Source organism: Salmo salar, chromosome ssa20 (genome assembly GCF_905237065.1).
Source record: "Salmo salar chromosome ssa20, Ssal_v3.1, whole genome shotgun sequence".
Taxonomy (NCBI): domain Eukaryota; kingdom Metazoa; phylum Chordata; class Actinopteri; order Salmoniformes; family Salmonidae; genus Salmo; species Salmo salar.
In genome coordinates this window covers 75,430,425-75,452,571 of record NC_059461.1, presented here as the reverse complement: position 1 = coordinate 75,452,571, position 22,147 = coordinate 75,430,425, and the positions used below count along the sequence as shown (strand labels likewise).

At 44.6% G+C, this 22,147-nt stretch overlaps 1 protein-coding gene across 1 annotated transcript in view; it reads left to right on the top strand.

Annotated features, from left to right (window-relative positions):
* The first annotated feature begins 6,423 nt into the window (after positions 1 to 6,423).
* Positions 6,424 to 22,147, top strand: part of LOC106591008 (calsyntenin-2) — a 535,394-nt gene continuing 519,670 nt past the window's right edge. The window contains exon 1 of the mRNA XM_045703938.1: positions 6,424 to 6,807. Coding sequence (XP_045559894.1) covers positions 6,726 to 6,807 — 82 coding nt within the window. The 5' untranslated portion in view covers positions 6,424 to 6,725. The remainder of the gene's footprint in view (positions 6,808 to 22,147) is intronic.

Sequence of the window (22,147 nt, the reverse complement as noted above, 5' to 3'; positions counted from 1 at the left end):
GTTCGTCCTGTGCCAGCAACCCGCCCTTGCCGGACTAAAGTAAGCATCCAGCCTGGATGGGTTGTGCCAACGATAAGCTCCAGACCTCCAGTGCGCCTCCACGGTCCAGTATACCCTGTGCCTGCTCTGCGCACCCGGCCTCCAGCGACGTTCCCTAGTCCAGAGCTCTCACCGACGTTCCCCAGTCCGGAGCCTCCAGCGATGTTCCCTAGTCTGGTGAGACCTGTTTCCGGCTCCACGTACGAAGCCTCCAGTGATGATCCATGGCCCGGACCCTGTAGGGATAATCCATGGAAAGAAGCCTGTAGGGATGATCCATGGCCTGGAGCCTGTAGAGATGAACCATGGCACGAAGCCTCCAGTGATAATCCAGTGATGATCCATGGCACAAAGCCTCCAGTGGTGATCCAAGGTGCGGAGCCTGCAGTGATGATCCATGGCATGGAGCCTGTAGCGACGGTCCCCAGTCCGGAACCTCCTGAGACGGCCTACAGCCCAGAACCTCCGGCGATGATCCACAGTCCAGTGGCACAGAAGCAGAGTGATCAGCGGGCGGAGCGGGGGTTATGCCCCGAACCAGAGCCTCCTCCTCTGTTGGAGGATCCGCTGGATAAGGTTATGTGTACTGCACCAGAGCCGCCATAGACATTAGTTACCCACCCTACCCTCCCTTTTGTTTTAGTTTTTTATTTGGGGGGGGGAGGTTGTTGTTGTTTTGTTTAGGTGCGGTCGGAGTCCGCACCTTTGGGGGGGGTACTGTCATGTCCTGACCATAGTAAGATGTTATTTTCTATGGTAGAGTAGGTCAGGGCGTGACAGCGGGTGTTTTTCTATGTTTTGAATTTATATGTTCATGTTTTGTATTTCTATGTTGGTTTTGTTTGGGATGATCTCCAAATAGAGGCAGCTGGTCCTCGTTGTCTCTAATTGGAGATCATACTTGAGTAGGGTTTTTTTCCACCTGGTGTTGTGGGATCTTGTTTTTGTACAGCTCTGTAAAGCCTGCGGAACGTGACGTTCGTTTTCCGTTATTTGTTGTTTTGCTTTAGTGTTCTGAGTTTAATAAATATTTATCATGAACACTTACCACGCTGCACCTTGGTCTTCTCCTTATGACGATCGTTACAAGGGGTCTGAATAATTTCCGAATGCACTGTATTCCAGCAGGAATGCCCCTCTTGAGATACTCAGAACATTTAAAAGAGTATTAATCAGATTGCTCAGCTCACCGGCCAATACACACACACACACACACACACACACACACACACACACACACACACACACACACACACACACACACACACACACACACACACACACACACACACACACACACACACACACACACACACACACACACACACACACACACACAGAGACAGAGCAGGCAGATAGGGAATAGAAAACAAACTCTCTCAGCAGGCTTGGAGTGCACCACATGAAAGGGCAGCTTCTGACCTGCGTGTGCACTAGTCTTGCAATTCAATTTGGAGTCACAACATGCAAGCTGACAGAGACCGGTTTATTGTCTAAATGTTACCTGACTGGGAGAGGATGTTGTGAGGTGGCAACCATAGTTGGTGATTCATATACTTTAAATCGCAGAGACACAGGAATAGAACAGCAGGACAGGACAGGTAGTACTTCTTCTCACCTTTGCTGTTTGCTTCTTTCACTGAAAGCTGAGGACATATTTAAAGAGTGACTGCCTTTACAAAGCAACGAATCCCTTTGAAAACGGACTAAGTGGCATCGATATGAGTCTGAAACAGTTATTCTAGTGTTTAAATTGACTACAAATTGTAAATAACATAATTTTGGTCATAGGGTCAATCAGGTGTAAAACGGAGTGTGGACATCCGTTGGTCAAAAGGGTAAATGGAGGTTGGGTTTTGATTTGACTATGTCCATTTGCCCACTAACATTCTTTTGACCGCTGCTCGCAGGCCTGCTCCTGCCCATGTCAAACACGTACTGTAGGTGTGCTAGCCCACTAGTCCAGCAATCAACACAGTGCTGGGTGCGGTCCAGGCAGCGAGTGGTGCTTTCCACCCGCTTGTCCTGGATCGAGGTGAGCGCTTTTCTCCACAATGCAAGTTTCAAGTTTGGAAAGCTTACCATTTATTTGACTGACCATTTCTACCGATCTTTCGAAGTCATTGTCATGTGGTTAATAATACAAATTGGAATTAAAATGATACAAATCTAAAAATAAAAATTCCTCTAATTCTACAGCACAAGCCTATATGGACACATTGATTCACCATGAGGAATTGGCGGCTAAAGAAATAAGCAGAAAGGAACTAAGGGTGTTTTCCAGTGGAGCCTGCTGAGAGGAGGACGGCTCATAATGATGTCTGGAACTGTGCAAATGGAATGGCATCAAACCATGTGTTTGATGTATTTGATACCATTCCACTCATTCCGCTACAGCCATTACCACGAGCCCATCCTTCCCAATTAATGTGCAACCAAACTCCTGTGGTTTTCACATTTACATTCGGAAAGTTTTCAGGCCCCTTGACTTTTTCCACATTTTGTCACGTTACAGCCTTTTTCTAAAATAGATTTTTTTTTAAATGTCCTGATCAATCTACACACAATACCTGATAATGTGTCACGTCCTGACCATAGAAGCTTTTCTTTTCTATGGTAGAGTAGGTCAGGGCATGAGATCATACTTAAGTAGTTGTTTTTCCCACCTGGGTTTGTGGGAGATTGTATATTGAGTAAGTGTATGTTGTACCTCTTCGTCACGGTTTGTTGTTTTGTTTAGGAGTTTATTTGTATGTTTTGCAATAGTTTCACAGTTTAAATAAAATGTGGAACGAAACACACGCTGCGCCTTGGTCCCATTCTTCAGACAGCCGTGACGTAATGACAGTCTGTCGGCTTTAAAAGAACCGATCGCAGTCTTTTTAAAGTGAACTCTGGGTTTAAAAAAAAACAAAATATCTCAGTTCTCTTTGCATTCACACTGCCTTTGCCTTTGAATGAGGACTCAACTCTTTTGCAGTTCACTTCACCTTTTTTAAGGTCCAAGTCCTCGTTGCATTCCCATTGCTATGTTTAGAAAAGAACCAAGATATCTTTCCAACATTCACTCAGTGCACACTGGGTAAAAGTACAGGACAAGCCATTCCATCAGAACGTTCAATCGGAAAGCTAGATATACTGTACCTACTTACATTTTGGAAGCTAATAGATTGCATTTTGTTAAAAGATGAGACATAACAATTGTAATCAGAAGATAATATTAACATGTAGATATTACTGGTAACAGATGAATTACCAAAAGAATAACTGCATACTAAATAATGCTGTAGGCCTAATTTAAAATTGTACACTGAATATAGGTTACTTTAAGAGCTATAATGGATTGTAGCTCTCACCATATATGTGGCTGTCTTCTCACTCTATCCAAACCCCACAATTGAATAAACAGCTTATGAAGCTATATTAGCCAAAAGATCAACATATTAAAACAAATAAAACTCTATATTATGAAAACAAAGTCAATATTAAGAAGGTGTTCCTAATGTTTGGTATACCCAGTATATATGAAGGTTCAGCCCAAAACTGTCTAGCGAAATTGCAACATTGTATCAATTAGCCTTTTTGCGGCCTTCAGAGTTTCCCTGGCCAGTGAATTTTGGACAAACACAACTGTTTTGCGCAAAGGGAAGTGGGATCCTCAGAGCATGACATTTTGCTCTTTCACACCGAGGCCTGGTGATTATCAAGAGGGAGAGTGTTGTAAACATTTATCAAATACTGTGAGGAACTTTATCTATTCACAATGGATTTGTTTTTATTGACTTCGTTGACACTGTGAGGCGAAGAAAAAAAATGACTGAGAAGCTCAGCTTATTAGTGGTGGTGAGATAAGACAATCAGAAATCAGACATCCTACATTTGCGCGCAACAGGCCATTTAGCCTGCTCAGATTCACATGCTCAGTAAACATTAAGAGGACAGAGAAACCAGACAATTGCTCATTTCCCACATGGAGCCTCCAAACAAAATACAATGAAAAAAACGGTATGTATGAATGGTATGAAATCAGTGGAGGCTCCTCAGAGGAGGAAGGGGTGGACCATTCCTACTCAGTGAATTTCATAAAAATAAAAATAGTGAAATATAAAAAAAGTTGTCCTTTCCAGATAAAACTATACTAAATATATTCACGTCACCAAATAACTGATTAAAACACACTGTTTTGCAATGAAGGTCTACAGTATAGCCTCTGCGCTCTGGGGTAGCACCATTGCGTAGCTGGAGGACAGCTAGCTTCCGTCCTCCTCTGCATACATTGACTTCAATACAAAACCTAGGAGGCTCGTGGTTCTAACCCCCTTCCATAGACATACACAGTAATTATGACGACTTCCAGAGGATGTCCTCCAACCTATCAGAGCTCTTGTAGCATGAACTGACATGTTGTCCACCCATTCAATGGATCAGAGAATGTATCTAGTACTGAAAGCATAGCTAACACTGCTGTGCATAAAATGTGGTGAGTAGTTGACTCAGAGAAAGACAATAGTTTTTAACAAATGTATTTATTTTTTAAAATGAAGGAGAAGCAGAGACAGAGTGAGAGAGAGATTTTGTTGTATTTTTTTTCAGTTACTTAGCTAGCTAACGAAGCTACCTAATTTAGCCTTCTCAAACACCCAGCTCAAACAGAGATGAATGCTATTTATGTTAGCTAATTGGCTAAGGCTATCCAACACTAGAACTCTTCCAAGTCAAGGTAAGCTTTCGGCTTTATTAATTTATTGCCACTGGGGCCCGCTGGTGTAACTGCTAAACTGCTTGCTTTACACTGTGCTGCGTGATTGTAGTGGGTTTACTAAAGTGTTAGTTCTAGTAGCTATGTTGACTATGATGTTAGCTAATATGGTGACATTAACAATGATGTAGGCTGTGTGTGTGTAACCGATGTGAAATGGCTAGTTAGTTAGTGGTGGTGCGCGCTAATAGCGTTTCAATCAGTGATGGAACCTACACTGTTACATGTGGCAGTAACCGGTTATGCGGTATAAAGGTTTAGCTTGGAAAGTTTTTTTTGCCTGGTCACGTGCAGCTGCTGTGTTGTGCACTGAAGTCCACAAGCGAAGGGAAAAGGTGAGAGGAGAGCACATAGATGCAAGAAGGAAATATACAATGAGCAAAGTGATGATGGTGTTTGTGTGTGGCTGCTATGAAAGTAAACTTCATGGGTGGTCAGGGGTGTGTTCATTCCGCCGATTCTGTTGAAAGACTTTTCTTAAACTGAAGCTAACAGAACAAAACGGGGATAAACCTACCTGAATTTGTCCAATAGAAACCCTCATCTGCAACTGTTTGGACTAATTATTACACTGTAGATCAGCTAGATTCAGGCAAGAGTGTGTAAGGAGGTATGTAATATGTCACTGTCTGCAATCTTGATTACTCCAATTTGCCTCTTGACCTGTGCATCTACTTCTAATTTTTCATTTGAATTTTAGGTTGTAGCAACCTGATGATGGGTATACGGAAAATGTAAGTATCACGTAGTAGCCTAAGCCTATCGATGTTACATTGAACTGGCTGAATGGAATATGAATAACAGTCATCCAATATGCTGTAATGGAAATAAGGCCATGCTCCACCAACAGCCACTGTATGAAATAAACCAAAACTTGTTTCTCACAAGTGTAGCAGGTTGTGAACTCTGCAAACAACATTTCCACTCCAAGAATGAGAAACAATGACTGTATAGCCCTAATTAATCCATTCATTAACATAAATTAATGTAACCAAATGACAGGGATTAACAGTAAATGGGGAACTGATCAAAGAGCAAACAATTAACACAATAAAACAATGAATGCGCAATAATTGGCAGAAGACAGCGCAGAGCATTCTGGAGAGCTGAGGGCGTTCTGGAGAGACGCGCCTATATCTTCGCCACACACCCCTTCTCTTTCTTCTTGTCTCAACATTTCAAATTATACTCAAGAAACCTTATCTTCATACATATTTTAGATTCATTGCTTTTCACTGACAGCCAGCTATACTTTATTAGAAAGGTGATTTTTTTTCAACCCCCTCTGCGCTCAGCACCCCCTACTCAAAACATCTTCCCAGGGCTATGGATACCTGTATGTGGAGGCAAGTGGATAAGATGGCTTGGTCTCGTGACAGTGTTAGCCTAATGAGCTAAATATCAGTATAATATTCACAATAAATGATTCTTATAAAATTGGTCAGATTAATCATTTCAGACAATGAAGAAGTGTGTGATCACGGTGCTGTTTAGTGCTGAGTGATAGGAGGGAGCGGTATGACAGAAACAAATATGAATATGAATCCATATCTCTCCTCCCCGTGACGTAACAGTCTAGTCCGGGGGAGCGTTGGTCTCCGGTCCCGTCTTATCACTAAGCAGTTAGTTGGGCATCCAACAACCATCGAACGAGCACTGTTAACTATACCGCGCAGCTTCACAGTTTCTTCGCGGAAGAAGCCTCCCTCTCTGCCTCGCTTTGTGTATTATTCCACTCTTCGCTCGCTATTTTTAGTCGAAGTCGGACATATCATTAGTGAACAGTTTTACGGCTTGAAGGAGAGAAAACGTTGGGACAAGCTGAATAGAAGGAGCGGGCGGAAAGGATCGAGAGAGAGAGAGAGAGAGAGAGAGAGAGAGAGAAAGAGGTCACCGTGCCCTGTCTGCATTTCGCTCTCACCACGCCATGAAGATGCAGAGAATATCCGAGGTGGTGCTGCTGATGGCCGGGGTTGCTTTGGGGCTGTGTGCCTGTCACACAGTGAAAGGTAGGTTAAGGGGAACTTGGCGCTCACTACCCACTTGCATGGTGCGCTCTCTCTGTCACTTTGCAATGTGCTTATTGTTGAAGAGGCGGCAATGGGAGGGAGGAATATAGGGAGAGAGCGTCCATATCGGATTATTTTCACCTCTAATGTGGGCTGATTGCGCTGTGATTGTATTCATTTAGAATCTCTGATATCATATGGTTAAATGGCTGTGATTTGTAAAGCAGTCGGGGCAGGGGGTGAATTATAGGGAGGCTGGCTGATAGGTCTATTACCGAGTGGAGGTGCCTCTGGGACCTGCCATTTCTTATCAGGAGGAGTGGTGCCGCTGCGTTGAGTGTACCAATGTGTCCAAGTTTTCACTGTGACATTTGCCTATGGATATGGTCCCTCACCATGTGATAGGCATGTTATAGCCTGCCTCCTCGAACCGACCGAGACAGATCTTGGGTTTTTGAAGAGATATGAGGTGGTAAGAATAGTAGAAAGTAGTCTGATATCTTATTGATGATGAGGACTATTTAGGCATATAATTTCCTGATGCTGATATAAATATGAGTAAGCCCCTACTTATCAGATACGATGATGTCGATGCTGCTGCTGATGGTGATGATGGTGCTTATTATTATTATTATTATTATTATTATTATTATTATTATTATTATTCTTATTAGCCTAGGCCTGTTCTTTTTCTTTTGTTATCAGCCATATAATTATCATCACAGGCTTTTTAGGCTAATGTTTTTTATTGCAGAATGATGAGCGATTAATTTATATCATTAATGGATTGCGGACTGCACTCCCTTGGTGAGCTAAATATATCTGTGTTATAGCACATATGAGACTAACTGCTCTCGAGCTGCTCACGAACCACCCCGGTGCCACAGGTAAATTGGTGGATGTGGCACCAGGTACACATGAATAAACTCCCCGTAGACTGTGGCTGCTGTTTGGGGAGCGTAATAACAAATGTTGCACCTGTCACTTTGCCTGGCAGCAGTGGCAGTTTCCGGATGCATGATTAGGTGTTGCTCCGCGCCTGTCCCTGTGCGTCGGATAGAAAGCAGCCTTTGCGTCTGCCTTCACATGCGCCCAATAGGCCTATTTGTCTCTATCTGTTGACCTAGTAGTATGGATGCATATGATAATAACTAATGATCTGAGTAGGGAGGCGAAGCTTGTGCTTCATCTGCATTTTCAATTGAATATGATTATAGACTGACCCGGAGCACAGCGCGCGCCTGTGTGTGTGTGTGTGTGTGTGTGTGTGTGTGTGTGTGTGTGTGTGTGTGTGTGTGTGTGTGTGTGTGTGTGTGTGTGTGTGTGTGTGTGTGAGCGAGAGATAGGGAATGCACTAGCTGTCTATGGTGCTGATTTGCAATAAAAGCCTGTGTGTTTTAATGTGTTGTCAGTGGTGCTGAAGTTACCCATATGAGTGTTTGTTGGTGTTTGTTTGCAAGTGGATACATGGTCTGTCACCAACTCCATCCGCAAATGTGTAGACTTTGTTCATCTGGAGATAACATGATAGCAGCTCAGGACTGTTGGACTTTTCAAGCCACTGCTCGGCTGCTAAGTGAGAAGTAAACACATTACCATCGAGTCAATGGGGGTGGAAACGCCGGCACACCGCGGTTCTAATTGTGTCCACAGGGCCGCAAAATAGGAGAAAATGAGACCCCATTCTTTACGATACAATACATGACCAAAAGTATGTGGACACCTGCTTGTCGAACATCTCGTTCCAAAATCATGGGCATTAATATGGAGTTGGTCCCCCCTTTGCTGCTATAACAGCCTCCATTCTTCTGGAAAGGCTTTCCACTAGATGTTGGAACATTGCTGCGGGGACTTGCTTCCATTCAGCCACAAGAGTATTAGTGAGGTTGGGCACTGATGTTGGCCGATTAGGCCTGGCTCTCAGTTGGCGTTCCAATTCATCCCAAAGGTGTTCAATGGGGTTGAGGTCAGGGCTCTGTGCAGGCCAGTCAAGTTCTTCCACACTGATCTCGACAAACCATTTCTGTATGGACCTCGCTTTGTGCACGGGGCATTGTCATGCTGAAACAGGAAAGGCCCTTCCTCAAACTGTTGCCACAAAGTTGGAAGCACAGAATCGTCTAGAATGTAATTGTATGCTGTAGCATTAAGATTTCCCTTCACTGGAACTAAGGGGCCTAAACAATGAAAAACAGCCCCAGACCAGTATTCCTCCTCCACCAAACACAGTTGACACTATGCATTGGGTCAAGCAGCGTTCTCCTGGCATCTGCTAAACCCAGATTCATCAGTCAGACTGCTAGATGGTGAAGCGTGATTCATCACTCCAGAGAACGCGTTTCCAATCCTCCAGAGTCCAATGGCGGTGAGATTTCCACCACTCCAGTCTACACTTGGCATTGCGCATTGTGATCTTAGGCTTGTTTGCTGTCTGCACGGCCAAGGAAACCCATTTCATGAAGCTCCAGACGAACAGTTATTGTGCTGACGTTGCTTCCAGAGAGAGTTTGGCAATTGGTAGTGAATCTTGCAACTGAGGACAGACGATTTTTTACGCTCCTTTTTTACGCACTACATGCTTCAGCACTCGGTGGTCCCTTTCTGTGCCACGTTGAAAGTCACTGACCGCTTCAGTACAGACCATTCTCCTGCCAATGTTTGTCTATGGAGACACATCTGTCAGCAAAGGGTGTGGCTGAAATAGCCGAATACACTAATTTGAAGGCGTGTCTTCATGCTTTTCTATATGTAGTGTTTATGCTGCTATCCTGGCCCACTAGACGCATTTAAAGATGGCATTTTCAATTGCCATCTTTAATTCCGTGTAAAAGCAAGAGAAACGTGTGAGACATACAGTAACATTCTGAACATGTCACATAGTAACATTATCTTCTGTCATGATGCAGCTTTTCCATAAAATGTTCCGTGCGACAGTTGAACGGTGCATCTACTGTATGTCCTGTAAGTAACTAAAGAAGATTCAGGAATTGGCCGTTCTCCAGGACAACTTTGAGGCGCGGTCTTCCCCTGTCATTTTCTGTGTAGCCACCGTTGTATTTCAAGAACCGTGAACTACATAGAACTTTCCTTCCGTGGCCTCCAACTGCTCTTAAATACAATAAAACTAAATGCATGCTCTTCAACCGATCGCTGCCCACACCTGCCTGCCCATCCAGCATCACTACTCTGGACTGTTCTGACTTAGAATTTGTGGACAACTACAAATACCTAGGTGTCTGGTTAGACTGTAAGCTCGCCTTCCAGACTTACATTAAGCATCTCCAATCTAAAATTAAATCTAGAATCGGCTTCCTATTTCACAACAAAGCATCCTTCACTCATGCTGCCAAACATACCGTCGTAAAACTGACCATCCTACCAATCCTCGACTTCGGCGATGTCATTTACAAAATAGCCTCCAATACCCTACTCAATAGACTGCATCCGGTTTATCACAGTGCCATCCGTTTTGTCACCAAAGCCCCATATACTACCCACCACTGCGACCTGTACACTCTCGTTGGCTGGCCCTCGCTTCATACTCGTCGCCAAACCCACTGGCTCCAGGTCATCTACAAGACCCTGCTTGGTAAAGTCCCCCCTTATCTCCGCTCACTGGTCACCATAGCAGCACCCACCTGTAGCACGCGCTCCTGCAGGTATATCTCTCTGGTCACCCCCAAAGCCAATTCCTCCTTTGGCCGTCTCTCCTTCCAATTCTCTGCTGCCAATGACTGGAACGAACTACAAAAATCTCTGAAACTGGAAACACTTATCTCCCTCACTAGCTTTAAGCACCAGCTGTCAGAGCAGCTCACAGATCACTGCACCTGTACATAGCCCATCTATAATTTAGCCCATACAACTAACTCTTCCCCTACTGTATTTATTTATTTTGCTCCTTTGCACCCCATTATTTCTATTTCTACTTTGCACTTTCTTCCACTGCAAATCTACCATTCCAGTGTTTTACTTGCTATATTGTATTTACTTTGCCACCATGGCCTTTTTTGCCTTTACCTCCCTTATCTCACCTCATTTGCTCACATTGTATATAGACTTATTTTTCTACTGTATTATTGACTGTATGTTTGTTTTACTCCATGTGTAACTCTGTTGTTGTATATGTCAAACTACTTTGCTTTATCTTGGCCAGGTCGCAATTGTAAATGAGAACTTGTTCTCAACTTGCCTACCTGGTTAAATAAAGGTGAAATAAAAATAAATAAATAAAAACTAACGACACTCCTTTTAATCAAAGAGATCCTGAAGGCATCCGCTACAACTCTAGAGCTGTGTGTTGATGCCCGTAAGTATGTGTGTTGGTCCATGTTGACAGCAGCCAAGTATGCAAAACTCCGAAGAGGCGGCGAAGCTATTTACAAAGGCATTATTGCATTCACGGTTGCACACTGTGGCTCAAACGATTTCTCCCACAACCCACCATGTCTCACGCTCAGCAGTGTGGTGGGGAGAATTTTTTCGCGGTTGAGTAGAAAGCGGTGCAGAGGTTTTTGCCAGAGCTGCCCGGAGCTGCGCTTTTGTGTAATTCCAAGCAATATGAACCATGAATTTAGATAGCTCATTACCTACAGTGTGTGTATTTTCATTTAGCTTCCCACAGCGTCTGTTTCCATCGAGGAACCTTTTGCAGCTTTATTTTTGTGGGGGGTAAACACACAACTATTATTTTTCAATCAGAAAGTACACACAAACAGTACTTCAAATTTAATATGACTCAGTCCATAGAGGAAGCAAAGTATTAACTGGTAATACAATTTGGCCAACTGCAGGAGTATTTTGGATGCTTTTGGTTGACTACTGTATATGTGAAAACGAGGTACAGAATGCATATTTCAATGCACAAAGTTAAAATAAATCAAGATAAACAGAGTTATGATTAACAGAAACTTCCACCTTCATTATAAAATAAGGTATTATTTCAATATAGGCTATGCTTCCTCTATAGAAGCACCTGACATATAAACTGAGTATACCAAACATCAGGAACTGCTTCCTAATATTCAGTTGCAACATTCTGTAGAAACGATGAGAATAGAAAGGTTAGGAACAAAGGTTCATAACCTTTGTGAAACATCACAGCACACTGGCAAATATAAATCAAAACTGGATGGTTTCAGAGAATTTTATTTTGTTTTTATTTCACCTTTATTTAACCAGGTAGGCAAGTTGAGAACAAGTTCTCATTTACAATTGCGACCTGGCCAAGATAAAGCAAGCAGTTTGACACATACAACAATACAGAGTTACACATGGAGTAAAACAAACATACAGTCAATAATATAGTAGAAAAATAAGTCTATATACAAAGTGAGCAAATGAGGTGAGATAAGGGAGGTAAGGCAAAAAAGGCCATGGTAGCAAAGTAAATACAATATAGCAAGTAAAACACTGGAATGGTAGATTCGCAGTGGAAGAAAGTGCAAAGTAGAAATAGAAATAATTACATTTTACATTTAAGTTATTTTCGCAGACGCTCTTATCCAGAGCGACTTACAAATTGGTGGATTCACCTTATGATATCCAGTGGAACAACCACTTTACAATAGTGCATCTAAATCTTTTAAGGGGGGGGGGTTAGAAGGATTACTTTATCCTATCCTAGGTATTCCTTAAAGAGGTGGGGTTTCAGGTGTCTCCGGAAGGTGGTGAATGACTCCGCTGTCCTGGCGTCGTGAGGGAGCTTGTTCCACCATTGGGGTGCCAGAGCAGCGAACAGTTTTGACTGGGCTGAGCGGGAACTGTGCTTCCTCAGAGGTAGGGAGGCAAGCAGGCCAGAGGTGGATGAACGCAGTGCCCTTGTTTGGGTGTAGGGCCTGATCAGAGCCTGAAGGTACAGAGGTGCCGTTCCCCTCACAGCTCCGTAGGCAAGCACCATGGTCTTGTAGCGGATGCGAGCTTCAACAGGAAGCCAGTGGAGAGAGCGGAGGAGCGGGGTGACGTGAGAGAACTTGGGAAGGTTGAACACCAGACGGGCTGCGGCGTTCTGGATGAGTTGTAGGGGTTTAATGGCACAGGCAGGGAGCCCAGCCAACAGCGAGTTGCAGTAATCCAGACGGGAGATGACAAGTGCCTGGATTAGGACCTGCGCCGCTTCCTGTGTGAGGCAGGGTCGTACTCTGCGAATGTTGTAGAGCATGAACCTACAGGATCGGGTCACCGCCTTGATGTTAGTAGAGAACGACAGGGTGTTGTCCAGGGTCACGCCAAGGTGCAAAGGAGCAAAAGAAATAAATAAAAACAGTAGTGGAAGAGGTTGTTGTTTGGGCTAAATTATAGATGGGCTATGTATAGGTGCAGTAATCTGTGAGCTGCTCTGACAGCTGGTGCTTAAAGCTAGTGAGGGAGATAAGTGTTTCCAGTTTTAGAGATTTTTGTAGTTCGTTCCAGTCATTGGCAGCAGAGAACTGGAAGGAGAGGCGGCCAAAGGAGGAATTGGCTTTGGGGGTGACCAGAGAGATAAACCTGCAGGAGCGCGTGCTACAGGTGGGTGCTGCTATGGTGACCAGCGAGCTGAGATAAGGGGGAACTTTACCTAGCAGGGTCTTGTAGATGACCTGGGTTTGGCGATGAGTATGAAGCGAGGGCCAGCCAACGAGAGAGTACAGGTCACAGTGGTGGGTAGTATATGGGGCTTTGGTGACAAAACGGATGGCACTGTGATAGACTGCATCCAATTTATTGAGTAGGGTAATGGAGGCTATTTTGTAAATGACATCGCCGAAGTCGAGGATTGGTAGGATGGTCAGCTTTACGAGGGTATGTTTGGCAGCATGAGTGAAAGATGCTTTGTTGCGAAATAGGAAGCCAATTCTAGATTTAACTTTGGATTGGAGATGTTTGATGTGAGTCTGGAAGGACGAGTTTAAAGTCTAACCAGACACCTAGGTATTTGTAGTTGTCCACATATTCTTAGTCAGAACCGTCCAGAGTAGTGATGCTGGACGGGCGGGCAGGTGCAGGCAGCGATCGGTTGAAGAGCATGCATTTAGTTTTATTGTATTTAAGAGCAGTTGGAGGCCACGGAAGGAGAGTTGTATGGCATTAAAGCTTGTCTGGAGGGTAGTTAACACAGTGTCCAAAGAATGTCTAGAAGTATACAGAATGTTGTCGTCTGCGTAGAGGTGGATCAGAGACTCACCAGCAGCAAGAACGACATCATTGATGTATACAGAGAAAAGTCGGCCCAAGAATTGAACCCTGTGGCACCCCCATAGAGACTGCCAGAGGCCCGGACAACAGGCCCTCCTATTTGACACACTGAACTCTATCAGAGAAGTAGTTGGTGAACCAGGCGAGGCAATCATTTGAGAAACCAAGGCTATTGAGTCTGCTGATGAAGATGTGGTGATTGACAGAGTCGAAAGCCTTGGCCAGGTCAATGAATACGGCAGCACAGTATTGTTTCTTATTGATGGCGGTTAAGATATCGTTTAGGACCTTGAGCGTGGCTGAGGTGCACCCATGACCAGCTCTGAAACCAGATAGCATAGTGGAGAAGGTGCGGTGGGATTCGAAATGGTCGGTAATCTGTTTGTTGACTTGGCTTTCGAAGACTTTAGAAAGGCAGGGTAGCATAGATATAGGTCTGTAGCAGTTTGGGTCAAGAGTGTCCCCCCTTTTGAAGAGGGGGATGACCGCAGCTGCTTTCCAATCTTTGGGAATCTCAGATGACACGAAAGAGAGGTTGAACAGGCTAGTAATAGGGTTTGCAACAATTTCGGCAGATAATTTTAGAAAGAAAGGGTCCAGATTGTCTAGCCCGGCTGATTTGTAGGGGTCCAGATTTTGCAGCTCTTTCAGAACATCAGCTGACTGGATTTGGGAGAAGGAGAAATGGGGAAGGCTTGGGCGAGTTGCTGTGGGGGGTGCAGTGTTGTTGACCGGAGTAGGGGTAGCCAGGTGGAAAGCATGGCCAGCCGTAGAAAAATGCTTATTGAAATTCTCAATTATAGTGGATTTATCGGTGGTAACATAGTTTCCTATCCTCAGTGCAGTGGGCAGCTGGGAGGAGGTGCTCTTATTCTCCAAGGACTTTACAGTTTCCCAGAACTTGTTTGAGTTTGTGTTGCAGGAAGCAAATTTCTGCTTGAAAAAGCTAGCCTTGGCTTTTCTAACTGCCTGTCTATATTGGTTTCTAACTTCCCTGAAAAGTTGTATATCACGGGGTCTGTTCGATGCTAATGCAGAACACCACAGGATGTTTTTGTGTTGGTTAAGGGCAGTCAGGTCTGGAGATAACCAAGGGCTAAATCTGTTCCTGGTTCTAAATTTCTTGAATGGGGCATGCTTATTTAAGATGCCTTGAGGAAGGCATTTAAAAAAAATAACCAGGCATCCTCTACTGAAGGGATGAGGTCAATATCCTTCCAGGATACCCGGGCCAGGTCGATTAGAAAGGCCTGCTTGCTGAAGTATTTCAGGGAGCGTTTGACAGTGATGGGTGGAGGTCGTTTGACCGCTGACCCATTACGAATGCAGGCAATGAGGCAGTGATCGCTGAGATCTTGGTTGAAAACCGCAGAGGTGTATTTAGAGGGCAAGTTGGTTAGGATGATATCAATGAGGGTGCCCGTGTTTACGGATTTGGGGTGGTACCCGGTAGGTTCATTGATAATTTGTGTGAGATTGAGGGCATCAAGCTTAGATTGTAGGATGGCTGGGGTGTTAAGCATGTCCCAGTTTAGGTCACCTAGCAGCACGAGCTCTGAAGATAGATGGGGGGCAATCAGTTCACATATGGTGTCCAGAGCACAGCTGGGGGCAGAGGGTGGTCTATAGCAGGCGGCAACGGTGAGAGACTTGTTTTTAGAGAGGTGGATTTTTTAAAGTAGAAGTTCAAATTGTTTGGGTACAGACCTGGATAGTAGGACAGAACTCTGCAGGCTATCTCTGCAGTAGATTGCAACACCGCCCCCTTTGGCCGTTCTATCTTGTCTGAAAATGTTGTAGTTAGGGATGGAGATTTCAGAGTTTTTGGTGGTCTTCCTAAGCCAGGATTCAGACACGGATAGGACATCCGGGTTGGCAGAGTGTGCTAAAGCAGTGAATAGATCAAACTTAGGGAGGAGGCTTCTAATGTTAACATGCATGAAACCAAGGCTATTACGGTTACAGAAGTCATCAAAAGAGAGCGCCTGGGGATTAGGAGTGGAGCTAGGCAGTGCAGGGCCTGGATTCACCTTTACATCGCCAAAGGAACAGAGGAGGAGTAGGATAAGGGTACGGCTAAAAGCTATGAGAATTTGTCGTCTAGGACGTCCGGAACAGAGAGTAAAAGGAGCAGGTTTCTGGGGGCGATAAAATAGCTTCAAGGTATACTGTGCAGACAAAGGTATGGTAGGATGTGAATACAGTGGGGGTAAACCTAGGCATTGAGTGATGATGAGAGAGATATTGTCTCTAGAAACATCATTGAAACCAGGTGATTCCAGTGCATTCAGAAAGTATTCAGACCCCTTCACTTTTTCAAATTTTGTTATCTTTACAGCCTTATTCTAAAAATGTATTAAATCGTTTTTTTTACCCCTCATCAATCTACACACAAAATCCCATAATGATAAAACAAAATCAGGTTTTTAGAAATGTTTGCAAAACTGAAATATCACATTTACATAAGTATTCAGACCCTTTACTCAGTACTTTGTTGAAGCACCTTTGGCAGCGATTACAGCCTCAAGTCTTCTTGGGTATGACGCTACAAGCTTGGCACACCTGTATTTGGGGAGTTTCTTCCATTCTTCTCTGCAGATCCTCTCAAGCGCTGTCAGGTTGGATGGCTATTTTCAGGTCTCTCCAGAGATGGTCGACCAGGTTCAAGTCAAGCCAGCTCTGGCTGGGCCACTCAAGGACATTCAGGGACTTGTCCACGAAGCCATTCCTGCGTTGTATTGGCTGTGGGCTTAGGGTCATTGTCTTGTTGGAAGGTGAATCTTTGCCCCCAGTCTGAGGTCCTGAGCACTTTGGAGCAGGTTTTCATCTAGGATCTCTCTGTACTTTGCTCTGTTCATCTGTCCCTCGATCCTGACTAGTCTCCCAGTCCCTGCCGCTGAAAAACATCCCCACAGTATGATGTTGGCACCACCATGCTTCACCATAGGGATGCTGCCAGGTTTCCTCCAGACGTGACGCTTGGCATTCAGGTCAAGGAGTTCAATCTTGGTTTCATTAGACCAGAGAATCTTGTTTCTCATGGTCTGAGAGTCCTTTAGGTGCCTTTTGGCAAACTCAAAGCAGGCTGTCATGTGCCTTTTATTGAGGAGTGGCTTCCGTCTGGCCACCCTACTATAATGGCCTGATTGGTGGAGTGCTGCAGAGATGGTTGTCCCTCTGGAAGGTTCTCCCATCTCCGCAGAGGAACTCTGGAGCTCTGTCAGAGTGACCATCAGGATCTTGGTCAACTCCCTGACCAAGGCCCTTCTCCCCCGTTTGCTCAGTTTGTCCAGACGGCCAGCTCTAAGAAGAGTCATGGTGGTTCTAAACTTCTTACATTAAAAAATGATGGAGGCCACTGTGTTGGGGACCTTCAATGCTGCAGACATGTTTTTGTACCCTTCCCCAGAGCTGTGCCTTGACTCAATCTTGTGTCGGAGCTCTATGGACAATTCCTTCGACCTCATGGCTTGGTTTTTGCTCTGACATGCACTGTCAACTGTGTGACCTTATAGAGACAAGTTTGTGCCTTTCCAAATCATGTCTAATGAATTGAATTTACCACATGTGGACTCCAATCAAGTTGTAGAAACATCTCATGGATGATCAATGGAAACAGCATGCAACTGAGCTCAATTTTGAGTCTCATAGCAAAGGGTCTGTATACTTACATAAATATTTAGGTATTTCAGTTTTTTATTTATTTTAGATTCTTCAAAATAGCCTCAATGTCACAGACGTCGTATGAATTGGACCAAAACGCAGCGGGAATGTGTACGCTCATTATCTTCTTTTATTAAATAAAATGAACACTGAACAAAAAGAACGACGAAAACAGTCTTGTCAGGTGCAACAAACACTAAACAGGAAACAACTACCCACAAATCCCATAGAAAAACACCCCTCTTAAATAGTACCTTCAATTAGAAGCAACGAGGAGCAGCTGCTTCCAATTGAAGGTCAACCCAATAAACACCACATAGAAATAGACATACTAGAACTAACATAGAAATAGACTAACAAAGAACATAGCCCAACAAACCCCGAAACACTCTAAACAAACACCCCCTGCCGCGCCCTGACCAAACTACAATAACAAACAACCTATTTTACTGGTCAGGACGTGACAGTACCCCCCCCCCAAAGGTGCAGATCCCGGAAGCACCTCACACAAAAAATAAACACAAAAAAAATAAACCCCCAAAACAAAAAATAATCCTAACTAAAGGGAGGGAAGGGAGGGTGGGCACCGTCACCGACGGTTCTTGTGCTATACACCCCCCCCTCCCCAACCTCCTACTACTACGGAGGTGGCTCAGGCTCCGGCCTTACTTCCCAACCTAACCTGTCCACCCTCGCTAAATGCTTATTATATTTTACCCATCCCGAAGTCTCTGGGCTATGGCGCATCGCTGAAGACCTCGGGCTGATGCGCGTCGCTCGAGGCCATCTCTGTCAGTTCTGGACTGTGGGCCATCTCTGTCGATTCCGGACTGTGGGCCATCTCTGTCGATTCCGGACTGTGGGCCGTCTCTTACGGTTACGGACTGTGGGCCGTCTCTGTCGGTTCCGGACTGTGGGCCGTCTCTGCTGGCTCCGGACTGTGGGCCGTCTCTGCTGGCTCCGGAATGTGGGCCGTCTCTGCTGGCTCCGAACTGTGGGCCGTCTTTGCTGGCTCCGGACTGTGGGCCGTCTCTGCTGGTTCCGGACTGTGGGCTGTCTCTGCTGGTTCCGGGCTGTGGGCCGTCTCTGCAGGCTCCGGACTGTGGGCCATCTCTGGACGGGGCACTGTTGCCGGAAGCTCTGGACGGGGACTGCGCACTGAAGGCCTGATGCGTGGGGCTGGCTTAGGAGGCGCCAGACTAGGGACACGCACCACAGGGCTAGTGCGAGGAGCAGGAGCAGGACGAGCTGGACTGGGCTGACGCACTGGAGGCCTGGTGCTTGGGGCTGGTACTGGAGGTACCAGACTGGAGACACGCACCCCAAGGCTAGTGCGAGGAGCGGGAACAGGATGTACTAGACTGGGCTGACGCACTGGAGGCCTGGTGTTTGGTTCTGGCTTTGGAGGCGCCAGACTAGAGACACGCACCTCAGGGCTAGTGCGAGGAGCAGGAACTGGATAAACTGGGCCGTGAGTAGGCACTGGAGGTCTGGAGCGCACCTTTAATTTAACATTTGCCTTGATGACAGCTTTGCACACTCTTGGCATTCTCTCAACCAGCTTCATGAGGTAGTCATCTGGAATGCATTTAAATTAACAGGTGTTCCTTGTTAAAAGTACATTTGTGGAATTTCTCTCCTTGATGCATTTGAGCCAATCAGTTGTCTTGTGACAAGGTAGGGGTGGTATACAGAAGATAGCCCTATTTGGTAAAAGACCAAGTCCATATTATGGCAAGAACAGCTCAAATAAGCAAAGAGAAATGACAGTCCATCATTACTTTAAAACATGGTCAGTCAATTCAGAACATTTCAAGAACTTTGAACGTTTCTTCAAGTGCAGTCGCAAAAAAACATCTACCGCTATTATGAAACTGGATCTCATGAGGACCGCCACAGAAAAGGAAGACTCAGAGTTACCTCTGCTGCAAAGGATAAGTTCCTTAGTTACCAGCCTCAGAAATTGCAGCCCAAATAAAAGCTTCACAGTGTTCAAGTAACAGACACATCTCAACATCAATTGTTTAGAGGAGGTTGTGTGAATCAGGATTTCATGGTCGAATTGCTGCACAGAAACCACTACCAAAGGACACCAATAATAAGAAGAGACTCGCTTGGGCCAAGAAACACGAGCAATGGACATCAGACCAGTGGAAATCTGTCCTTCAGTCTGGTGAGTCCAAATTTGATATTTTTTGTCCCAACCGCCATGTCTTTGTGAGATACAGAGTAGGTGAACGGATGATATCCGCAGGATCTCCGCATGTTCCCACTGTGAAGCATGGAGCAGGAGGTGTGATGTTGTAGGGGTTCCTTTGCTGGTGACTCTGTCTGTGATTTATTTAGAATTCAAGGCACACTTAACCAGCATGGCTGACACAGAATTATGCAGCGATACGCCATCCCATCTGGTTTGCACTTAGTCCCACTATCATTTGTTTTTCAACAGGACAATGACCCAACACACCTCCAAGCTGTGTAAGGGAAATTTGACCAAGAAAGAGAGTGATGAGTGCAGCATCAGATGACCTGGCCTCCACAATCACATGACCTCATCCCAATTAAGATGGTTTGGGATGAGTTGGACCTCAGAGTGAAGGAAAAGCAGCCAACAAGTTCTCAGCATATGTGGGAACTCCTTCAAGACTGTTGGAAAAGCATTCCAGGTGAAGCTGGATGAGAGAATACCAAGAGTGTACAAAGCTGTCATCAAGGCAAAGGGCGAACTTTGAAGATTCTCTAAAATATAAAATATATTTTGATTTGTTTAACACTTTTTTTGGTTACTACATGATGTCTTCACTATTATTCTGCAATGTAGAAAATATAAAAAATAAAGAAAAACCCTTGAATGAGTAAGTGTGTCCAAACTTTACTCTGGTACTGTATATATATGGGCGATTGGAAATTATGCAAACAATTACATTGATGAAAGCTACAATCTATCTGCAATTTTAAAGCTGATCTACCCCCTCTAAAAATAAAAAACAACACCAATAAGGGATCATAGCTTTCACCTGGATTCACCAGGTCTGTCTTTGACATGGAAAGAGCAGGTGTTCTTCAGCACAGAAAAAAAATAAAAAATGTATGAAATGTATGCATTCACTACTGTAAGTCGCTCTGGATAAGAGCGTCTGCTAAATGACTAAAATGTAAAATGTAAATGTAAATGTTTTGTATAGTCAGTGTACATTGTTCATACAATAATACTTTTTTGGTGTGTGCGCTCGTGTGTGTGTGTGTGTGTGTGTGTGTGTGTGTGTGTGTGTGTGTGTGTGTGTGTGTGTGTGTGTGTGTGTGTGTGTGTGTGTGTGTGTGTGTGTGTGTGTGTGTGTGTGCGTGCGTGTGAGAGATAGAATAAGCAGAAGAGCGAGAGAAAAGAGGAGCCCATCAGCCAATAAAAAAAGTGTTGACAAAGAAAAGGGGCAGATTTATGTCCCCCTTTTGAGCGAGGAAGTGCATTATCGGAGCGCTCTATAAATCCCCGGCCGGAGGCAGCACAAATCCTGCCTGCCGTGCTGCGACTAGAAAACCATGGTTCAACATGTAGGAGGACATGTTGTTACCTATTATATTATATGCTATTTAGCCGACGCTTTTATCCAAAGCGACTTACAGTCATGCGTGCGTATATTTTTACGTATGGATGGTCCTGGGAATCAAACCCTCTACCCTGGCGTTAAAAGCACCATGCTCTACCAACTGAGCTACAAAGGACCACCTCTCTGATCTCAGTACAGCCTTGCTTGTCTCTCCTATGTTTAGGTCTGGGTGGGAAAACCAAGGCTCAGGGTGGAGGAGTTTAGTACATCACTGATCCTAGATCAGTAATCTCTTTCATTTATATCAGACTCAGCTATTTATCTGATTTCAAATCAGTGCTCTTATCTCAGATTATGGCAAAGTATGGAGGAGTGCTACCTCATTGATCTCAGCTTTGCCTTATCGACCTTGCTTCAGATCAGGGTTTTGCTAATAGAGTAGTCTTAATTCACTGATCTCAAATCAGATTCTTCTTCTTATATAGACCATTGTTTAGTGATCAACTCAGTGGCCTTGTTGTTAGAGTGTCCATCTGGTGTTTGGATGGTTGGGAGTTTGATCCCAGGTTGAGCCATACCAAATACTGTAAAAATGGGACCCAATGCATCTCTGCTTGGCACTCAGCATTAAGGAGATAGATTCGGGGTGAGGCTGTTTATTTTATTTAACTAGGCAAGTCAGTTAAGAACAAATTCTTATTTACAATGACGACCTACACCAGCCAAACCCGGACGACGCTGGGCCAATTGTGCACCGCCCTATGTGACTCCCAATCAAAGCCTCGAACTCAGGCCCTGTGTGTAGTTAACCGACCCTCTCTGCCCATTCATCGCCATTTTACCTGTTGTTGTTGTCTTAGCTGATTAGCTGTTGTTGTCTTACCCGTTGTTGTCTTAGCTAGCTCTCCCAATCAACACCTGTGATTGCTTTACACCTCGCTTTATGTCTCTCTCAAATT